At 35.7% G+C, this 22479-nt stretch overlaps 1 protein-coding gene across 4 annotated transcripts in view; it reads left to right on the forward strand.

Annotated features, from left to right (window-relative positions):
* RASSF8 (Ras association domain family member 8) overlaps positions 1-22479 on the forward strand; it is a 113748-nt gene that overhangs the window by 79152 nt on the left and 12117 nt on the right. For all 4 annotated transcript variants that reach the window (XM_045811784.2, XM_045811783.2, XM_045811781.2 and 1 more), the window contains one exon: positions 13445-13651. In XM_045811784.2, the coding sequence (XP_045667740.1) occupies positions 13549-13651 (103 nt within the window). In that variant the 5' untranslated portion in view covers positions 13445-13548. The remainder of the gene's footprint in view (positions 1-13444; positions 13652-22479) is intronic.

Consider the following 22479-nt stretch of genomic DNA (forward strand, 5'->3'; position numbering starts at 1 on the left):
AAGGCAAACTCCATTCCTTGGTTTCGCTTAGGCAGGTGGAAGGTGTCCTCTTCATCTGCTCCTTATAGATCTCCTGCGATAAATCTGGGAGGCTGATAGGGATCTGAGTGGGTAGAGTTCTTATTTCAATCTAGACTCCTATTGAGGCTGGATGTTAGAGGACTGAAGATGAGAGACTTGAGTTCTTTACCTAACTCTTTTACCTTAACTCTTGAACCCTCTTGAACCTGTTAGCCTCAGCTGTTCGGTGTTTTGTTTTGTTTTGTTTTGTTTTGTTTTTGGAAGTGGAATTGTAAGATGATAGTGATAACTACTTGGCTAACTTTATAAGTCTAACCCTCATCAACAATACATGATGTATTTAAAATTAAATCATTATTTCATTTTCTTGACTTTGATCGGATCTCCACAAATTTGAGTATTAGATTCATTTGAACGGTTGCTTTTTTGTTTTGATTTTGGTAATATTCTTGATATTTTGACTTTCGTAGTTATTGAATCATAACTTTAAATACATTAGTGTTTTTGATTTTTAAAAAAGGAAATAAAGACATTGTTTATCTCAACATAGGATTTCTGGTTCAGTAGCTAAGCACAAATAATTAGTTCCTTGGATTTGAATTTTCAAAATTAACAACTTCATTCTTAGTCATTTTGCCACTTCTAGGTAAATTTTGAGCAGTGGAAAAACTTCCAAAAAGTTAGTTATGCATCTACTAGTGTTTCAGTGAACTGATTATAGATAGATAGCTCTTGACTGTAAAGACTTGTATCCCATGCTGCTGTGCTGAAACCTCCTAAATGCCCCTCTGCCTTCCCTTCCAGCACCCCTTCCCCCAAACCTTCTCAGCTTTTAGATATTAAATCTACTAGCTTTTAAATAGTAAATTTGTTAGGCCTGAATCCTTGATTCCCATTTTATTAATAAGGTAACTGCTGACTCTTTATTTGAACTGAGACTTTTTATTGTTTTCTGAGCACTGAATATATTTATATAGGATGAACATGAATTTAATATATTAATATTTTTATATATAGATTTTATTCTCTGTGATTTTTTTCATAGTCAAAAATTTAATAATTTATTTAATCTATCTTTGCCCCTAAATATGTTGCTATCCATCACATTCAAACACAAGCCATGAGTTTTTTGAGATTCCCTACATTAGTTTTAATATATACAGCTTTTAAAGTATTTCATTGTTTAGTTTGTTCCTCTTTCACTTCTCTGGGAGCTTAGTTGGATTAATATCATTAAGGATTTGTGGAAATTTAGACAACCAGAAATACATTGATCTCCTGGCTTTGACATTGGATAGTTGTATAACTTGAACAGTTATTACTAATATAAAGAGCATGTATTTTTTTCACAAGATTAGCAGTTATAAAGGAAGGAACTCTGATTTCTAGTTTAAATTATAGTTAAGGAAGTAGAGTGAGAGAGAAGGGTGTGTGTGTCTGTGGGCACACACACACACACGTATGTGTATAAATAATGCATACACATATACATATATTAAAATACTAAATTGCAAGTCTAGATCAGTCTTACAGTGGAAGCACAGGACAGCCTGATATAAATTTGTACAATAATGTTACAGAGGGGCGCTTGGGTGCCTCAGTCATTTAAGTGTCTGCCTTCTGCCCAGGTCATGATCTCAGGGTCCTGGACTGAGCCCCTTGTCCGGCTTCCTGCTCAGCAGGGAGTCTGCTTCTCCCTATCCCTCTGCTCTTCCCCTCCCCCCCCCATGCTTTCTCTCTCTGTATCTCAAATAAATAAAATCTAAAAAAAAAAAAAAATGCTAAGGAGCTACTATTTAAGGACATAGAGTATACTTGAGTGAGTTTACAGCTTTATGTCACCTCTCTGATACTGTGATGTGTTGGGTCTGTCTTCTCAGCTCCAGATACAGATTTCTAATTTTGCTGAATAGCTCTACAGAAATATTGCTCTTACAAATTCAGAATATCCAAGACTTAATAACTTCTTGTTTAAGACAATCATTGAGAATATGAATTGCTAGTTATCGTAAATGTCTTAGGGTCTAGGTTTTAAAAATAAAATGAGGTACATGTTTATTTAATTTTTTTCAGAAATAATATATGTACAAATCAAAAAAGGTTAGTTTATCTTTTCCCCACCTAAGTGAGCTAAATGTAGCAATTTAAGAACTTGTTTACAGAGAAAACAACATATTTGAAAGAACAGTTTGGAAAAGAGCATATGTTGTGTTCACTCTGTGTATTCCCAAGCTTTGAAATGGAAAAGAATATTAGCCACAGGTCTCTCTCTGGGTCTATTTGTCTTCATAATCTTAGATAAGTTATTTAGATAGGTAATTTATAAACCAGAATCTGAAAATGGCTTGAGTAGTCTGTGCTGTTTATTTTATCAATTCCTTTGTTATGATTTCATTAAATTCCTTACATTCTTTTTATTAAAACTCTCTGAGTGTGTAGGGTGGAGCATGTCTTTCCTTTTAACTGGTGACATTTGGCCTATTTTGATTAATTTGTTTTTAGGGAGGGAAGAGCTTTGCTTAAAGTGATAAGGTGTTAAAAAGAGCCGTGTCCGCAGAATTTTATACTGCACTGATTTTTTTTCCATTTCTAAACGTTAGACATTATTTTTGCAGTTATTTTTCTATCTACTCTTTCATAAGTATGATTTACTTGCACTGAGCTTTTAAAAATGAATATCCATAAAATTATTTCAATTAAATATTTTATTTAGGATCACATGGAAGCTACAAATTGTAGATTAAAACAATAGTATTCCTTTTGTAGGCATTGCCTTGGAATATACAATATTTAAGAATTTTACAATGCAAGGACGCCTGGGTGGCTCAGTCAGTTAAGCATCTGCCTTTAGCTCAGGTCGTGATCCCAGGGTCCTGGGATCGAGAGTCCCACATCCTGCTCCTTGCTCAGCGGGGAGCCTGCTTCTCCCTCTGCCTGCTGCTCCCCTTGCTTGTTCTCTTTCTTTCCCTCTGACAAATAAATAAATAAAATCTTTAAAAAAAAATTTACAGTGCAGTGTAATAGTCACAGTAGCATCATTAATGGTAAGATTTACCATTTATTCAAAGAGTTTAAATCAGGGCTTTACTGGGCTTAAAATGCCTCGATGTCAATTTTGTCACCTCTGGATTCTTACTGACACTTTCTCATTAGTACTGTGCTTTTTATCCTGTTAAATGTAAACTGTCAGTTTCTGTCCCGTGTTATTCAGCAAACACATATGGTGCACCCACTATGTATCAGCCACTGGGCTAAAGGGTTCAAAAGGTAGTACAGGAGTCAGAAGAGTTAATCAAAGAAGCTCTGTGAGAGTTGCCATGATGAAACAAAAACATAATGCTTTTGAAAGCACAGAGAGTGGCCGCCTTCAGATCAGAAGAGGAGACAAGAGATTGGGGAAAGATGCCTAGAAGGAAGCTAAAGTCAGAAAAGTATTTTCCAAGAAGGAAGAATAGCATATACAGTGCAAAGGTGCTTGAGAGAATGATGTATTCAGTGAACCAAAATGTCTCAGCATAATGGTAGAGGGCAACTGGGAGAGTTGCAAGAGGGTCAAGAGAGAGTACATCAGTGACTGTTGAGGAGTTTGGATTTTATAGAGTCTTTAGATCTTTGGGATCTGAAGGCAGTAGAACGCCTTTGGAAGATTCTGAGCAGGAGTGTGGAATCAAACTTGTATTTAGGAAAGATTTCTCGAGCAATAATGTACAAAATGATGTGTAGGGGCAGAGGTAGGGTAGGGAGGCAGAGGGATCCGCTGGCAGGCAGCCTCGGAATGCAGTCGTTCCACTTCAGGTTACAAGTGTCCTAAGCAGCGTTTGTAATAGCCAAAAACTGAGAACAACCCCCCTGTCTGTCAACCCTAGACAAATGAATAATTTATACAGTGGAAATCTCTACTGCAGTGAGAAGGAATGAACGACGCTATGCACGGCAGCACGGGTGAAGCTCAGCGGACATACTTCATATGACATAGGCCCTTATACAAAATTCAAAACCGGATGAAACTAGTTTATGATGATAGAGGCCAGAATAATGGTTGCCTTCTAGGGAGGCGTCAGGACAAGGAGAGGGGTTCTTTTTGGTCTTAAAAACTGATGAGACAGATGTGTTTGCTTTGTGAAAATTCGTCAAACTTAAAATTTCTGAAATATTATGTTTCAAATGTGTCTCTAAAAATCCAGTTTTCTTAACTGCTAAGCATGTACACTCTTCCGTTCCCATTCCCTAGAAAGCCCCTTTCTTTCTAGATAGTGACATATCTATTATCTTGCTGCTATTTTGCTCCCACTTTGCAACTCGTTGAGGCAGGGGGTAGGTTTTGGCGACCCCTGGAGGAATCCTTGACCTATTTTTTGACCCATTTCACTCAATGGGGTGCTAGTTCTCCAAGCACCTTTGCCAAGATAACTGCTGTATTAGCAGTGCTTGAGCTTTGCTTTTTACTCTGAAAATGTAGGGCTTGATGAGATGTAAACACATTGTGGAAATCAGATATACTAATGAAATGTAAGTAAATGTATTTAAACATAACAAAAACTAAAGGGGTTTTTTCCCCTTAAGGAAGCAGTTAAATTTGGAAAACATATTGGGATTTTTAAGTTAATTGCTTTAGTTGATGTACCTTAGAGTTGAGCCATTTATATTTATTCATATGCTCTAGGTCAAATGTAAAGCTTTCCTCATTCAGTCTGTCTACTGACTGACAGGTCATAACCATCTTCACCTGGCATCGCTGGTTTCAGTAAAGGGCAGGAACTCGGCGTAAGCCCAGTCCTTTAAATAGAATATTGTCAAGTAGAATACCACTTCAGTCAGCATCACTGGTAATATTTACAATAAATACCATGCCTTTTGCCCCAAAATGTCACAGCACACAGCTCTCCACTTAGCATCTATCTTCTCCAATAATATCAAATGCCCACAAAACAGTGCAACACTTTCTAGATTGTTTGAAGTCCAAAACTTCCCCTAACTAAGTACAGGGCGCACATAGTATCTCTTTAAAGAGAATGTCATCTAAACGTAATATGAAGAATAAGGTGTGGCAGTTTGGATCAAAAGCATTATGTGTTACATTACCTCTCTCTTAAATTTTGAATTAACCTCTCTATTAAAATTCTGCTACAATGAAAAAAAATAAAATAAAATTTTGCTACAATAGAAAGTACCTATTACTTGAAAATATCACCAAAAGGTGCACCTATTTTTGCATATTATCTAGGGATTTAATTATTTAATTGATTTAGATTTTTCTTTAGGAAATAAATAGAATTAGCAAAATTCTTCTTGACCCTTAAAGATTATGGGAAAACTACCTTTTCACATTGATCATACTTTTTAAATTTTCTTTGAATTGAAATAGTTCCTTAACAGAGATTCTTAGGGATTGTGCATGTTTAATTTTTTCAAATATAGTTTCTGGCTTCCACACTCTTAAGGCATTTAATACTTTACCAACTGAATACGTATAGTAATGAATTTTAGGAAATATGTGAACTGTTCCACTTTATATACTGTATTATTTAAATCTTAAAATTGAAATTAATATAAGTTTTATAGTCTGGCAACTACTTTGACCCAGGAGTCAGGCACTCAAATTTCCTTTAACTGTATGTATTAATTTCAGTAGCATTTCCTCCCAAAATTCTTTTATTTTGGCTTTCAAATGTTTATATACTAATTTCGCTTAGAAATACTAATTTCCTGTACCTTCAGAGGAACATGTTCTGACATATAAAGTTTGGCTATTTAAAGTTGCCATTGTAACCGCAAGTCCAAATGTTGTTTTGTTGAAAAGTTAACACTTATTTCATTGTAAATATAAAAATGGGCTTGTCAGAATTGATGGGCTCAATATTTATAAAAATATGAATGAGAAGTCTGTAGTGATCTTAGCTTCATGAATAAAAAATAAATTTATTTTTATCCCCTATCAAGTAAAACAGTAGATTTCATCACAGAATGTCATAAATACTAAATTCAGGAAATAGATACCATAAGGTCACAACATAATTTGCTATCACTCTTATGGATGACAATCACTAATGAAATAGCCCATATCTATTCAGATGTGGAGAAGAAAATGATTCTGCCCTATAGACACTTTGTTGTAGTGGAAAGAACTTAGGCTTTGGGGGTCTGATCACATTTGGATTTAGACCCAAGCTCTGTTCCTGCTTCACTGAGACAAGGGAGAGATGGGAGGAGCAGTTTCCAGCAGGAATCTCAGGGGTCGTGTATTCCTTACTAAGTCGGATTTGGTTATTGAACATCAGCTCCTTGCTTCTTCTCAGCTCTGTGGCAGTAATTAAGCTAAATATATCATTCAGCTTTGTAGTATTGGAATTTCTTCATTACAGGATCACATCTGCTTGATTACTTTCTCTCCTGAGCCGGGACTGGTGATTACAAAGTCCTGGCAAACTTTACTAATACCTTTATTTCATAAATGTAAGTAACTTTTTAGTAGTTACAAGCATTATCAGATTTGGATCTGCCACTTGCTGGCTGAGTGACGCTGGAGGAGTTACTAATTTCTCTATCCCTCCCTTTCCTCATTTGTATCAAAATAATTCATGTCACATAGAGATATAGATGGGTATTGAATGGATTAGATATAATAGTTAACTTTTCATCTATCACAGAGTAAGGGCTCAGTCTATATTAGCTATTTATTCTTGTTGTTATGTAGGTAACAAAGATGTGTTTTTATTTGAAGGGTTGGTTTACAATGAAAATACCAAAGTGCACCTGCTCAAGGAGAAATATCACAAATCTGTTTGCACTTCCATCTGTCATTTAAAATGTAACCAAGTGTTCGGTAATTTTTTAAAAGTACATTATAACATTGCTCCCTGCCAGTTTTCTAATGACTATGAAGGAGAGCCTTGAAATAGCACATATAGTAAAAGGCACGATTTAATTGAGGCCAGAGTTCAGGGTTTTTTGCATTAAGACTTAGAGAGTGTGATCCCTCATCCCAGGCCTTAGAGCTGTAACAGGAGTTAAGCTATCACAGATCTTGGCACTATACACATGCCTCCAACTACCTGTAAAGGGCCACAAAGTAGACTGGGGGAGTGGGAAAGGAAGAGGCAGGCTCCCAGCCAAGCAGGGAACCCGATGCTGGGCTCAATCCCAGAACCCTGGGATCACACGCCCAAGCCGAAGGCAGATGCTCAACAACAGAGCCACCCCGGCGCCCCACTAAGTACATTTTAAAAAGACATTTCATTTCTCGCAAATGCCTCTTGAAAAGTTATGCATCTTGACTTAAGTCACACAGTAGGTAATAGACTCAGGATTTGAACCTTGGTACATTCTGTTTCCACTAATCAGTGTTACCTTGAAAAAAATGGCTTTTTCCAAAAAGTCGTTTTTAATGGTGTGAACTTAAAGAAAATGCCAGAAATCTCTAAGAAGCTTTGGTTTGTATTTAAGGCAAGAGTTAAAAATTATCACAAATATGCAGACATATTTTGGGCTCTATAAAAATAAATCTGGATGTAATTTTCAAAAAATGGAGAAATAATTTGTTAGTACCGAAAAATGAACCTGATCATGAGACACTCATTTTGCTGACATGTGCAGTATTTATCATAGGTTCTCTGAATTAAAACTGTAGTTTCTTAACATGATATAGTTGGTTTACTCTTTTCTTTCTCCTAAAATGGAAAATTTCTACATGTTGTCTGATCATTGTTTATTTATAAAAATAAATTTTCACGCGATAGTAGAGGAGATTTCTTAGTGTAACTTAGGACATTTTAAAATCATTTGTTTGGGGACATTGAATCCTTTTGGAGAAGTCTGCCTTATTCATGCTTTTATTTCTTTATTCATCCCAATTTTGAATATAAGTCCCTAAATTCCTAGGTTTGTGACTTGGGAGAGTTATTTAAACCTGAGACTCACTTTTCTCATCTTTAAAAATGAGGCTAATGATACCTAACTCACTGAATTGTATTGTGAGGAATAACTGAGGCACAACACACCATGCTTAGCAGATAGTAAGTACTCGAGCTGTTCATTGCCGTAATTGCAGAATGGTCACTTGAATATGTTAAATTTGGGAAATGTTAAATCACTGCATGTGTTTGAATGCTGTGACCTCAGGATGATGACTAGTAGAGAAAAGAGCATGGGTTTACTGGATTTAATAATTCATATGCAAATATTGCTTAGCATTGTGAACTTTTAAAAACATACTATCAAAGAAAAAAATTCTTTGACTTAAGACAGTTCTCTAAAAAAAAAAATACAAAACCCATCTTTAGAAGACATGGCTTAATCATGGCAATTAAGACTTCATATAAGAGAAAGAGAAAAGCTATTAAACTTTCTATATTGTTCCTGGAAGCACAGCTTTACACAGTGTATCTATCACCACTCCTGGGTATTTCAAAATACATTAAAGGGCTAGCAGAAATCTCATTTTATATATAGCGTATCTTCAGAAGTTGGTCATTTGTATTCTGCAGTTCAGCGGGGTATTTCATAGGCATTGTGCCTCTCTTCCACTCTCTCACCCTCTGTGCTAAGTCACTGAGTACTGGTTTAACAGAGTTTAACCAGTGTCTCTGCTGTGGGGTATCTTGCTGCACATGGTCTCCCAGAGACAATGTGTTTTGAAATGTTTCCCAGAGCTGTTAGACTGGGGAGCCTTATTTCCCCACGGTGCGTGTCACAGGACTGTTGTTCTCAGTATCTCATTTTGGGAGGCTTTTATTGATATTGCTAAAGTCATCTTCCTCAGTGTCCACTTTAACATTGTGTACTTTTTGACAGCCTACTTTGTGTGACACCGTTTGCAGAACTGTATTATAGCAAAATAATGGGTTTGCTACAAGCAAGTGAACATTTAACTGGGTTCCAAAATGCAGAACCAGAGTGTCGTAAGCACGCATCACCTGAACACTGCACTTCAGGAGCAAGTAACCCAGGACTGGCATCTGAGGCAGTTTTCCAGAAACCATTACTTGTACCTACCAAAATCTGTTTTCTTACCCACTTTTTTCCTTCCTAATGTGTTTTCACTTTTCTTCTCTCATTGTGCTTCGCCCTGTCATGTCTCCAGGTTGTTGTTTTTATTGTTATTATTTGTTTTTATCTTTGGTTACTTTTCCATCTCCCACAGACAAAAGGTCCCCATTTTCTTCCTTACCTTAGTAACCGTTTGAACATTAAAAAGTTAATACTTTTTTAGTTCATAACAGTTGTTCTCCAGAACTTCATTTAATTCTCACATCAAATTAGTTCTAGAATGAGGTAATCTAAACTCCCTTTAGTTTTTATTTTTTTAAAGATTTATTTATTTGAGAGCGAGAGAGCATGCACACGTCCAAGTGCGGGGAGGGGCAGAGGGAGAAGGGAGGCAGACTCGCAGCTGAGTGCGGAGGCCAACACAGGGCTCAATCTCATGACCCTGAGATCATGACCTGAGTCAAAACGAAGAGTCGGTCACCCAACCAACTGAGCCACCCAGGTGCCCCTAGTTTTTATTTTTTAACTAGTTTTCTGTACAAAAGAGAATTTGGGTATCTGATTATTAGCTCTAATAAGTACTGTTCAGAATATACAGTGTTCATTGTGCAGAATCTCTTTCTATATGATGCCAAAAGAACTAGTGGCTAGCATCAGTGTTTTATTTAAAAGTAGCTAGCTTGATTGTGAAGATTTTATTAGAACACATTTTATCTGCATGCTGCTTCTATAAAGAATGCTTTAATATGCAATAACCATAGATATTAAACAGAACTGGACATGAAAGAAATGTTAAAATTGGCAATAAGCCACCTGTATGCTTGTGTCTAGTGTCCATGGAGTAATAGAATTTGCTTAGTATTAGTAGCTTGATGGTAGCTGTCACAAGGAAGTTATACCATTTTAAAGTATGCAGTCAATTCTTGTTATTTTTGAGCCTTTGGTCACAGCAGTTTCATCAGCTGACCAATACATCACCTTGTTTAATGTGTTTTTCTGTTGAAAGATACCTTGTTTGACATATACTATTGATTCATTAACATTAAACTCACAGCCAGTAGTGCTGTAACTCGTACCGGAACAAGACTTATTCAACAAAACATCCTTTTCTCCAAAAGTCACATCACAGCCTTCTTGTACTTAGGAACACTAGATAGTGTCAGCACTATGCTGGGGAGCCATTTTCAACAGTGAAATCACCAACAAAAACGACAAAAATACCAAAACATGGCACTAAATATACTGAGAAAAGATAACCTGTCGACAGTATGAAAGCTGAGACAAAAAGGCAGAGTACTGCCTCTTTACAGCCCCAGCGAGGAAAGTATAGGTCAGGCAACTCAAATTTTTCACTGCTGCACATGTCTTTGAATGACTCTGAAAGTGCCATAAATATTGATTTGGGAGTTACAAATAAATTTTAGTGAGTGGATGAATTCGCAAGGAACCCATGAAATTGTTTTATTAAAGCACTGTTCTTGGGGGAATATGTCTCCACAAATGCAGATGCTTAATTCCAATAGGTTTATAATAAGTAGTTTTTACCTAAAGAACACTTGTTACCAGTAGCATGTTACTGAATAAACCCAATTTTTCATTATAAAAATTAAAATAATAATGATTTGAATATAGAAACCTTATGGTAAAAACAATAACAACTGTAATATAATAATACCCTTGCAATAGAACCTTACTTCTACCTACATCATTGTTTCCATGGAAAAATGTATTCCAAATTCCAACTGAGATGCCAAAGCCCTGTTAGCTTCTTGAGTCCTTAGTTCCAATGATGAGCAATCCACCATACACACCTACAGTGTAGGACTTCTATTTTCCCTCTAGTCCAGTTCTGGGGCTGGGAGCAGAGCCATAGGAGCTGGACTCTGGACGATAGAACAGAAGAGAGTAGTAGGGGCTTCTACTGAGAAGACAGATTCTTCAAAGGACTTTCGTGAATAACACCGTGATTTTTAGGGAAGCTAGGGGGATGATTGTTAGTACAGCCCCAAACTTGACAGAAGCCATATTTTGAAAACAGTGGCTCTGCTAGAAATAAAATTTTGGACCGTGTGGTTCATTGATCTGATCTATTAAGGCATCTTTTTTACTCTCCTTAAGGATTTAAGTTTGAAAGATAATATTAATGGTGTTAAAAGAAAAATGCAGGTGCTGGTCTTCTCTGTGATGAGCTGTGGTAGGAAGTCTCTGATCAAGAGGATAAATACCCTGCAAGTTTATATCAACTAAGCAATATTATTTATGCTCGATGTTTTCCCACCACATTATCTTCTGTAATATTTAACAGATGTACATGTGTTTTGTGTTCATTTGTATTCACTTAATGTTAAAAGTTTGAGGTAAAAGAATGATAATTCAAGATAAGAAAATCTGTGGTGGTGTTCTAAAACCTTTATAGAACTTAAAAAATGAACCTCATAAGTTTCTTCCAAATGACAGGTTTCTTTTGGGGGAGGAGGCTTTTAATGAGATCTGTTTTTCTTGCTAGGTTTTCCAAGTTTAAAATCTTTTAATGGAAAGTAATGGACTAGGTATTAAATAGATTTTAATTCAGTTTAGTTTTTTTAACTCAGCTGAGTTTTTTATTTAATAAAATAATTTAATTTTAATATATTAATTTAATACAATATATTAATCTTTGGCCATTTTTTAAATATTAATTTTATTCCAAGAGGAATAATACATATTCTATTTTTAGTAAATAGAGCGCCTGGCAGAGAAGGAAAAATATCTTGTTTTAAGTCAGAACTCTCTTTTTCCTTTCCTTAAATGGTCTTTAAATGGATTGGGAACAGTAGCGTATATAAATTTCCCATTTGAAATTTCAAGTGTGCACCAACCTATTAAATGTTCTCAAGAGTTTAAAGAAACTTGTTTAACTTTATTTGTAAGATTTCTTACATTTCTTTGGCTTTGGAACCTTTCCCCCGCGCCCCTGAAACTTTAGCATCTCACGGGATTTCATAACTGAGGAACAGAGTTATGGAAATTAGCTTGTCAGAGGCAAGTGGCCCTTCTTCTGGGCATATAGGGGGTTTATGAAACCACCTTGGCACATCAGTGTAGACAGAAGCAGCCAGATCAACACACTGGGAAACGGTCAGTCCTTTCCCTTGTTTTCAGGATGACAAAAAGTATTTTTGTACCTTCTCTGGAGAAAGCAATAGGTTTATTCTCCTTCACTCATGTGTGTTCCAACTCGTATACCCAGGTGACAGGTGGCCTAGAACTATCTTAGGTCCTTTAAGAAAATGCACAAGGATTGTGTTATTGTTTGTAGTAAATACTGTTTTACTAGACACATTTTTAGTGTTTTTTAAATAAGCTTTTTCAATAAGTCATTAATCCTGAAACACCAGTTCCATTGTCAACCTTTAAATAAATTTTAGTGTTCATTTTAATTAAATCAGTGTTTATTATATCTCATAAACTTTAGCACTCTTTTCAAAAACCAACAAAAAAATAGGAAGATCATAGGAGAATGGACAAACAAATCATAGATTGATTTAAGTTTTAACACAGAAGAGCTGAGATTTTAAAAACCTACAGGAAAAAGAATTATGTACAATTGATTTTTAGCCAGCTAATAATAACATTCTAATCAATACAAGAAATCAAGGCATCTGGTTTGATTGTGTGAGAATTTAAAAATTTCTGCTCGGCTTATATGTAATGCAGCTAAACAAAAAAATCAAACAAGGGGGAAACAGCAAGTGTAACGAAAAGTTGAGGTTTGCATTATTAGAGTAACTCTTATAATTTAAGAATACTATCAAAGCCCAGTTAAACAAATGAGAAAAAGGACAAACTGTCCATACATGGGGAAGTTGTCAACTAGTAAAGGAATTAATTTCCGTCAACTAATATTTTCTGCACACCTATGCCTTATGCAGTGGTTGGTGTTAGAGTTTGAGTGTTGAAGCCAACACTCTCAGTCTTTTGGGGAAGAGAGGGAGGCAAGGGACACATGAAAGAAAGCAATGCAATGGAGTTATGAAGATACATTTACAAATGCTGGCAAGGCTGTGGAAACTGGTTCAACTGGTTTATAACTCGAAAAATGACAAAAACTTTTTTTTAACCTTACAAATGATTCTAATGAGATTAAAAAAAAAAAAAGAAAGGAATGGCTTATATGTTGAGCAATAGGGCTTAGTCAAGTAAGTAAGATTTCTTAGAGTTACTTTTTGATTTCTTTATGATTAGAATTATAATTATGAAAATTATAGTAATATGAAACAATGTCATGAATAGGTGGCTATAGTTGTATTAATGCTACTGAATTCAGTTCTATAAAATAAGTATGTACATGGTCATTAATGGTAGCAGGATTATGAGATATTAGAATTTATTTTGCATAATACTTAATGGAAGAAATTTGAAGACTCATTTTATTAAAAATCTTTTTTCCTCTTTTTAGCTGACTACACAAGACTCTGCCTTCCCCATGTTTCTATAGCCAGCGACATGACCTGACACCTTGATGACCAGTCACAGGGCCCTTGGGTGACTGGCTGGTGCACCATGGAACTTAAAGTATGGGTGGATGGAGTTCAGAGGATTGTTTGTGGGGTCACCGAAGTTACAACTTGCCAGGAGGTTGTAATAGCCTTAGCTCAAGCAATAGGTAAGTGGAATTTCTGGCAGTCTGAGATAAAGTGGTTTATGCTTCCTCTTGTGGTTTGTTTATGTTTGTTTGCATTAAATGTAGATTTCTCGTTTTTTATTTGTTTCCATAATACAACTTGCAGGTACACTTTTATTACTATTCCCCAATGCTTGAGTAAATCTGTAAAGACACTTATTCTCTGTCTCCCCCCAGATTTTACTTCAGACTAGAGTCTGCACTGCCTTCTGCTCTATTGTTGTTTATCCTAAACAATGATTTGTGGAACTAAAGATGCTTTCTTGAGCCAAAATGTAAATTCCTGGTTCCCAGACCCCTCATTAGGAAAAATCTTATTTACTGTTTATTCTGACTACTTTTAGAAAAGAAAAATGCAGCAAATAACATGGTCCTTCAACAGAAAAATAATACGTGCATTTGTAAATCTTCTTATACAGTGCAGATGAAGTTATCAAGTACATGCTTACTAGCTCCATCTTCTTTTTTTTTTTTTTTTTTAAGATTTTATTTATCTATTTGACAGAGAGAGACAGCCAGCAAGAGAGGGAACATAAGCGGGGGGAGTGGGAGAGGAAGAAGCAGGCTCCCAGCAAAGCATGGAGCCCGATGTGGGGCTCGATCCCAGGACTCTGGGATCACGCCCTGAGCCGAAGGCAGATGCTTAACGACTGAGCCACCCAGGCGCCCCTTACTAGCTCCATCTTATTCACCTACAGTGTTGCAACTTTTCTTCTTAGCGTTAGTTTAGCTTTATCATTTTTATACATGTTTATAATCGTTTTGGAACATGATGAGGGCATAAGCACCTACATCAGAAAAGCCAGTAATGTGGCTTACAGCTTATATTTGCATCTTAAGTTCATCATTTAGCAAACATGTATTAAAAGGAAATTGTTTTCAGTACCATGTTAGGTGCTAGTGCTTCTTTGTCTTTGAGCAACTAATCAAGTTTATGTTGTGCTAGTTTATATTGAAAACATATCACATTTGTTCAGGATTGAGAAAAGCCTGCACCATGACACCTTAGCATTTTGTAGAGGCATTTCTGGCATATATACCATTAAGAACTTGGCAGTGCCCTGTGCAAAGATAGAGACTTTCTTTTAATACTGACATCTTTTGATTTTTCCTAAAATACTTTGTAGCACACACATATGTTAAAATAATGCTAAAAATCCTACGCTTTCACATTCAATGAAATTTTCTTCATTTTGGCCTAATTATATTTGTGGACTTAAGTTTAATTGTTAAAGAAGGGAAAATAAAGGCATTTAATTTTATTTCATATTCTTTGCAACCAACTTATTCAGTAATTGTCCCTTTTACAAGCCTGATAAAGAATTCAAAGTAATGATCATAAAGGTATTCACTGGATTTGAGGAAAAAATGGATGAACTCAATGAGACCTTCAACAAAGAGATAGCAACTATAAAAAATAACCAGTTAGAGTTAAAGAATACACTAATTGAAATGAAAAATACACTAGAGGGAATCAGCAGCAGATTAGAGGATGCAGAAGAATGGACCAATGATTTGGGAGACAGGATAATGGAAAGCAACCAACCTGAACAGCAGAAAGAAAAAAGAGTAATAATAAATAAGAATAGATTAAGGGAACTCAGTGACATCATCAAGCATAATAACATTCACATTATAGTGACCCCAGAAGAAACGAGAGAAGGGGACAGAAAATTTATTTGAAGAAATAATAGCTGAAAACTTCCTTAATCTGGGGGAGGAAACAGATAGCCAGGTCCAGGAATCACAGAGTGCCCCAAACAAAATGAACCCAAGGAGGCCCACACAAAAACACATAATAATTAAAATAGCAAAAATTTAAGATAAAGAGAGAATATTAAAAGCAGCAAGAGAAAAGCAGATACATATAAAGGAAACCACATAAGGCTATCAGCTGATTTTTCAGGAGAAACTTTTCAGGTCAGAAGAGAGGGGTGTGATATATTCAAAGTGCTGAAAGGAGAAAAACCTACAACCCAGGCAAGGTTATAATTCAGAATTGAAGGAGATAGAGAGTTTCCCAGACAAACAAAGGAGTTTACCGTCACTAAACCGACCTTACAAGAAATGTTAAAGGGAATTCTTTATGTGGAAAGAAAAGACCATAACTACAAGTGAGAAAATTATGAAAGGAAAAAAATCACTGGTAAAAATAGTTGATCAACTACGTACGAAGTCAATATGGAGGTTAAAACACAAAAACAGTTGGGGCACCTGGGTGGCTCAGTTGTTAAGCATCTGCCTTCGGCTCAGGTCATGATCCCAGGGTCCTGGGGTCAAGCCCCACATTGGGCTCCCTGGTCAGTGGGAAGCCTGCTTCTCCCTCTCCCACTCCACCTGCTTGTGTTCCCTCTCTCACTGTGTCTCTCTCTGTCAAATAAATAAAATCTTTAAAACACACACACACAAAAGTAAAAATCATATCTATAAAAATTAGTCAAAGAATACACAAAATAGAAAGAAGTAAAAATATGACACCATATACATAAAATGCGGATTGGGGAGTAAAAATTTAGTGTTTTAGTATGTGTTTGAACTTAAGTGATTATCAGCTTAATATAGACTGTTGTATACATAGGGTGTTATAAATGAACCCCATAGTAACCACAAATCAAAATTCCATAGTAGATACACAAAAAATAAAGAGAAGGGAATCCAAGCATAACACTAAGGAAAGTCATCAAACCACAAGGGAAGAGAACAAAAGAAGAACAAAAAAGAACTATAAAAACAACCAGAAAACAATTAACAGGGGTGCCTGGGTGGCTCAGTCGTTAAGCGTCTGCCTTCGGCTCACGGCGTGATCCCAGAGTCCTGGGATCGAGCCCCACATCAGGCTCCCTGCTCCACTGGGAAGCCTGCTTCTCCTTCTCCTACTTCCCCTGCTTTTGTTCCCTCCCTCGCTGGCTGTCTCTCTCTCTCTGTCAAATAAATAAATAAAATCTTAAAAAAGTTAACAAAATGGCAATAAGTATATACTGATCAATAATTACTTTAAATATAAATGGACTAAATGCTCCAAGCAAAAACATAGGGTGACAAAATGGATTTAAAAAAAAAAAAAAAAAGGCCCATCTATATGCTGCCTATAAGAGAAAAATTCATATCAAAAGACACAGACTGAAAATGAAGGGATGGAAAAAGATAATCCACGAAAATGGAAGTGAAAAAAAAAGATGGGGTAGCAATACTTACATCAGACAAAATAGACTTTAAAACAATGACTGTAGTAAGAGATAAAGACATTATCTAATGTTAAAAAGGGTTTAGTCCAAAAGCAAATATTAACAGACTTAAAGGAAGAAATTGACAGTAATGCAATAATAGTAGGGGACTTTAACACCTCATTTATATCAATGGATAGATCACCCAGACAGAAAATCAGTAAGGAAACTGGCTTTGAACCACACATTTGGCCAGATGGACTTCACAGATTATACAGAACTTTCACCCAAAAATGGCAGAATACACATTCTTTTCAAATGAGCATGAAATAGTCTCCAGGATAGATCACATGTAGGCCACAAAACAAATCTCAATAAATTTAAGAAATTTAAAATCATATCAAGCATCTTTTCTGAATACAACAGTATGAATCTAGAAATTAAGTACAAGGGAAAAAAAACTGGAAAAACTTAAACACATGGAGGCTACACAACCAGGGGGTCAGTGAAGAATCAAAAGAGGAAATTAAAACAAAATACATGGAGACAAATGAAAGTGGAAACAACTCTTCAAAATCTCTGGGACACAGCAAAAGCAGTTCTAAGACAGATATTTATACTGATACAGGCCTACCTCAAGAAACAAGAAAAATCTCAATCTAACCTTACAACTAAAGGAGCTAGGAAAACAAATCTCAAAGTTAGTAGAAGGAAGGAAATAATAAAAATTAGAGTGGAAATAAGTGAAATAGGGACTAAAAGAAAATCAATGAAAATAAGAGCTGATTCTTTGAAAGGATCAAATAGTCAAATTTGCCATTAGCCAGACTCTGGAAGAAAAAAAAAAAAGAAAACTCAAGTAAATAAAACTCTGAAACAAAAGAGGAGAAATAACAACTGAGACCACAGAAATACAAAAGATTATGAGAATACAGTGAAAAATTATAAGCCAACAGATTGGACAACCTAGAAGAAATGGATAAATTTTTAGAAACATAAAATCTTTTAAAACTGAATCAGAAGGAAATAGAAAACCTGAACAAACAGATTACTGGTAACAAAATTGAATTGGTAATAAAAAAAAATTACCAACAAATGAAAAGTCCAGGTGTATTCTACCAAACATTTAAAGAAGAGCAAATACCTATTCTTCTCAAACTATTCCAAAAAACAGAAGAGGAAGAAAAACTTTCAAATTCATTAATTCAAAGCCAGCTTCTATTACCCTAATAGCAAAACCAGACAGACAAAAGAAAGAAAGAAAGAAAGAAAGAAAGAAAGAAAGAAAGAAAGAAAGAAAGAAAGAGAAAAAAAAGAAAACTACAGGCCAGTATCCCTGATGAACATAGATGCAAAAATCCTCAACAAAGCATTAGCAGACCGAATTCAGCAATACATTAAAAAGATCATTCAGTCCACCAAGTGGGATTTATTTCAGGGATGCAAGGATGGTTCATTATTCACAAATCAATCAATGTGATACCTCGTATTAACAAGAGAGAGGATAAAAAATCATGATTATGTCAATAGATGCTGAAAAAGCACTTGACAAAATACATCTGTCTATGATAAAAACTCTCAATAGTGGGTTTAAAGGGAGCATACCTCAACATAATAAAGACCATGTATGAAAAACCCACAGCTAACATCATACTCAATTGTGAAAAATTAAAAGCTTTTCCTCCAGTATTAGGTATAAGACAAGGATGTTTACTCTCACCACTTTTATTCAACATAGTACTGGAAGTCCTAGCCAGAGCAATGGAAAAGAAAAAGGAATAAAAGTCCTCCACATTGGTAAGGAAGAAGTAGAACTCACTATTTGCAGATCACATCATAACTATGTATAGAAAACCCTAAAGACTCCACTAAAAAACTACTAGAACTAACAAATTCAGTACAGTCGCAGAATGCAAAATTATTATACAGAAAACTGTTGTGTTTCTATACACTAATAATGAAGTAGCAGAAAGAGATTAAGATAACAATCCCATTTACAATAGCACCAAAAAGAATAAAATACTTAAGAATAAATTAAACCAAGGAGGTGAAAGTCCCACACTCTAAAAACTCCAAGACTTTGATGAAAAAAATTGAAAGAAACACGAACAAATGGAAAGATGGACCATGCTCGTGGATTGGAAGAGTTAATATTGTTAAAGTGTCCATACTGTCCAAAGCAATTTATAGATTCAGTGCAATCCCTATCAAAATACAAATAGTACTTTTCTCAGAGCTAGAACAAATAATTCTAAAATTTGCATGGAAGCACAAGAGACCTTGAATAGCTAAAGCAATCTTGAGAAAGAACAAACAGCTGGAGGTTTCACAATCCCAGATTTCAAGATATGCTACAAAGTTCATAATGATTAAAACAGTATGGGACTGTTAGACATGTAGATCACTGGAACAAGATAGCCCACAGTTACACAATTAATCTATGACAAGGGAGGCAAGAATATACAATGGAGAAAAGATAAGTCTCTTCAAAAAATGGTCTTGAGAAAACTGGACAGCTATATGCAAAGAAATCAAACTGGGCCACTTCGTAGACAACACACAATAACAAGCTCAAAGTGAATTTTGCCCCCCCAAGGTAGATTAAAGACCTAAATATGAGACCGGAAACTATAAAACTCCTGAAAGGAGCCACAAAAAAAGAATGAGATCCTGCCATTTGCAACAACATGAATAGACCTAGAAGGTATTATTGGAATAAGTCAGACAGTTAAAGACAAATACCAAATGATTTCACTGATATGTGGAATCTGAAAAACAAAGCAAACTAACAAAAACGGCCTCATAAATGCAGAGAACAAACTGGTGGTTGCCAGAGAGGAGGGGTTGTGGGGATTGGCAAATAGGTAAAGGGGACTAAGAGGTACAAAATTCCAGTTATAAAATAAATCACAGTGATGAAAAGTAAAACATAGGAAATATAGTCAATAATAGTTTAAGAACATTGTATGGTGACAGATAGTAACTACACTTACTGTGGTGAGCATTGTGTAATATATAGAATTGTTAATCACTGTGTTGTACTCCTGAAACTGATATAACATTGTAGATCAACTGTACTTCGTAATAAAAATAAATAAAAAACTAAAGATAGAAAAAAGGTAAAACATAAGAACTAAGAGGTGTTTTGTCTCAAGGCCCAATTACATATATACTAACCAAAATAAAGTCATTTAGGAATATTAATATTTAAAAAATAGCTTTAAAACAAAGGGCACTACAAAGAAGAGACTTACTATATTAGCATATATATATAAGGCTTAATTCAAAGGAAGATAAAAAATTGTAAACTTACATACAACAAGTTACATTGCCTCAAATATATGAAGTAAACCTGGGGCACCTGGGTGGCTCAGTCGGTTAAGCATCTACCTTTGGCTCGCAGTCATGATCTCAGGGTCCTGGGATCAAGTCCAACATCGGGCTCCCTATTGGGGAGGAGTAGTCTGCTTCTTCATTTCATTCTCCCTCTGGTGTGTGCGCGCAGCCTCTCTCTCTCTCAAATAAATAAATTCTTTAAATATATATGTGTGTGTATAAAGTAAAACCAATGGAACTAGAAAGAGAAAATAACATTCCACTGTAATGGAAGATTTTAAATATACTTCAATGACTGATAAGAAGAAACAACAAATCGGGGGGGGGAAGCCTCACATTATTTGAATAAAAATATTCGTCTTTGTTTTTTTCTGCTTAGTAAAAACTAAAATTAGCAATTGTCAAATTGAACTTTCCTGTTATATTTGAGAATCAAGCCATGGGCAGTGGTTTAAAAGAAAATGAGTACTCCTTACAGGGTGGCCGAGGAGTGCAGTTAGCTGCGTCTGTCCATCTGGCATCCACATTTTCTACATAGAATTTCAAGGGGAAAATGCCCTGATGTACCAGGTGTGTGCTTATCCATCTGGACTAAACGGTGCACTGTACTTGTTTGTGAACAAGCTAAAAAGTTTTAACTGAGTCTACCCCCATTTTTGCTTTGTCAGTTAACTCAGTCCAGAGCTGTTTTTGAAAAGTTCACAACTTTTGACAACTTGCCTACAGAGATTTTATGATATTACTCCAAACTTGGCTAAACTACTCTTTTTCTGTATCATAAATACTTCATTGAATTCAGAATTCACCTGAGAGATACTCACCCGGCAATCAGCCGAGGACTGTTGGTCCTTGCTTCTCTGGTGCCGTAAGACATTCTCAGCATCAAATGTAATATGCTTCTGATACATGCTGAACTATTTCTCTATCTTGTAATGTGAGTTATTGGTATTCAAAGTTTAAACACTAAATGAAAGTTTTATAGTATTTTAACCTTATTTCCACTGTAAGAAATAATAAGGGGTTTATTAGTTAGGGAAAATTAATGCTGTGACATCCAACCCCAGAATTCCTGTGGCTTAACACAGTAAAAGTTTATCCTATTAGCAGAGTATTGACTAACTGAGCAAACTGCAAATGTTTCTAAAAAAATTACAATAAAGCAACTTGTAGAATACCTTCATGGGTTTAAATCCACGTATTAACCGCATGGGGTGCAAGCACCAAAGATATACTCTTGATTAGGGATTGTTAGGGATTTTTCTGGATAGCTAAAATTACTCTCAGGAAACCATCGAGATATAAAAATATTTACGTAAGTTAGCAATCTGCAAATATATATGGCAGTGAACGTTTTTTGACTCGGTGCTGCTGATCAATGGAGTCAAATTAGAAAATAGCTCAAGACAGAACATAATTTGGTAAAAAGATGTTGAATGTATCTGATAATATGGAAAGAAACCCTTTCTATGCTGATCTCTGACTTCCTTGACAGGTTATATTTAGTTGGTGGAAATAGAACACATCCAAATTATGAGACAAAATAACAAAATAAAAACATAATTGAAACACTTCAATTGGCAGGAAGTGGTTAAACCGCCCTGCAGCGCATTGTGTGTTTGGTCACTGTAGATGCTGGGCTTTTTGACACATTCCCAATTTCGAGTATTTTATCTTGGTTCTCCCATAAACTATCCCAGAAATGCCATTATTTCACAGTTCAAACTGCTTCTCAAATCTGTATGTGAAACAGAAAGCCTTTGACTGTTCATCTGTTTCAAGTTATAGTCCAGAAAATGCGTTTGCTTTTACAATATCCCCAAAATATGAAAAGAATGTATTTCTGCCCTCAAGTAGCTTAGAACTTAAGTAGAATATGGCTAACAAAAGATTAGAGAGGAAAAGAGAAGGAAGAAATCAAGGAGACTGAGGGAAAAGTTTTCTGATTCATATTCCTTTGTTGCCTGGTGCCATTTAAAGTACTGAAGATTCAGAATTTTTCTCTGTTCCCACTTGTGATCTTGTTCCCATATCACCTTCAACTGGGGCCAGAGTTAGCACTTAATAGAAACATATTGGTCGGGGCTGGGGTCCAAGGTGAAGTGGACTGTTCCTAAAAAGCTATGTTTCATATGGTTGCCCCAAGAAAATCAGTTTTCTTTTTTTTTTTTTTTTTTTAAGATTTTTTAAATTTATTTGACAGAGAACACAAGCAGGGGGAATGGCAGGCAGAGGAAGAAGGAGAAGCAGGCTCCTTGCTGAGCAGAGAGTCCGCCGTGGGGCTCGATCCTAGACCTGAGCCTAAGGCAGACG

Source organism: Ursus americanus, chromosome 25 (assembly GCF_024610735.1).
Source record: "Ursus americanus isolate L20-20 chromosome 25, mUrsAme1.1.p, whole genome shotgun sequence".
Classification (NCBI taxonomy): domain Eukaryota; kingdom Metazoa; phylum Chordata; class Mammalia; order Carnivora; family Ursidae; genus Ursus; species Ursus americanus.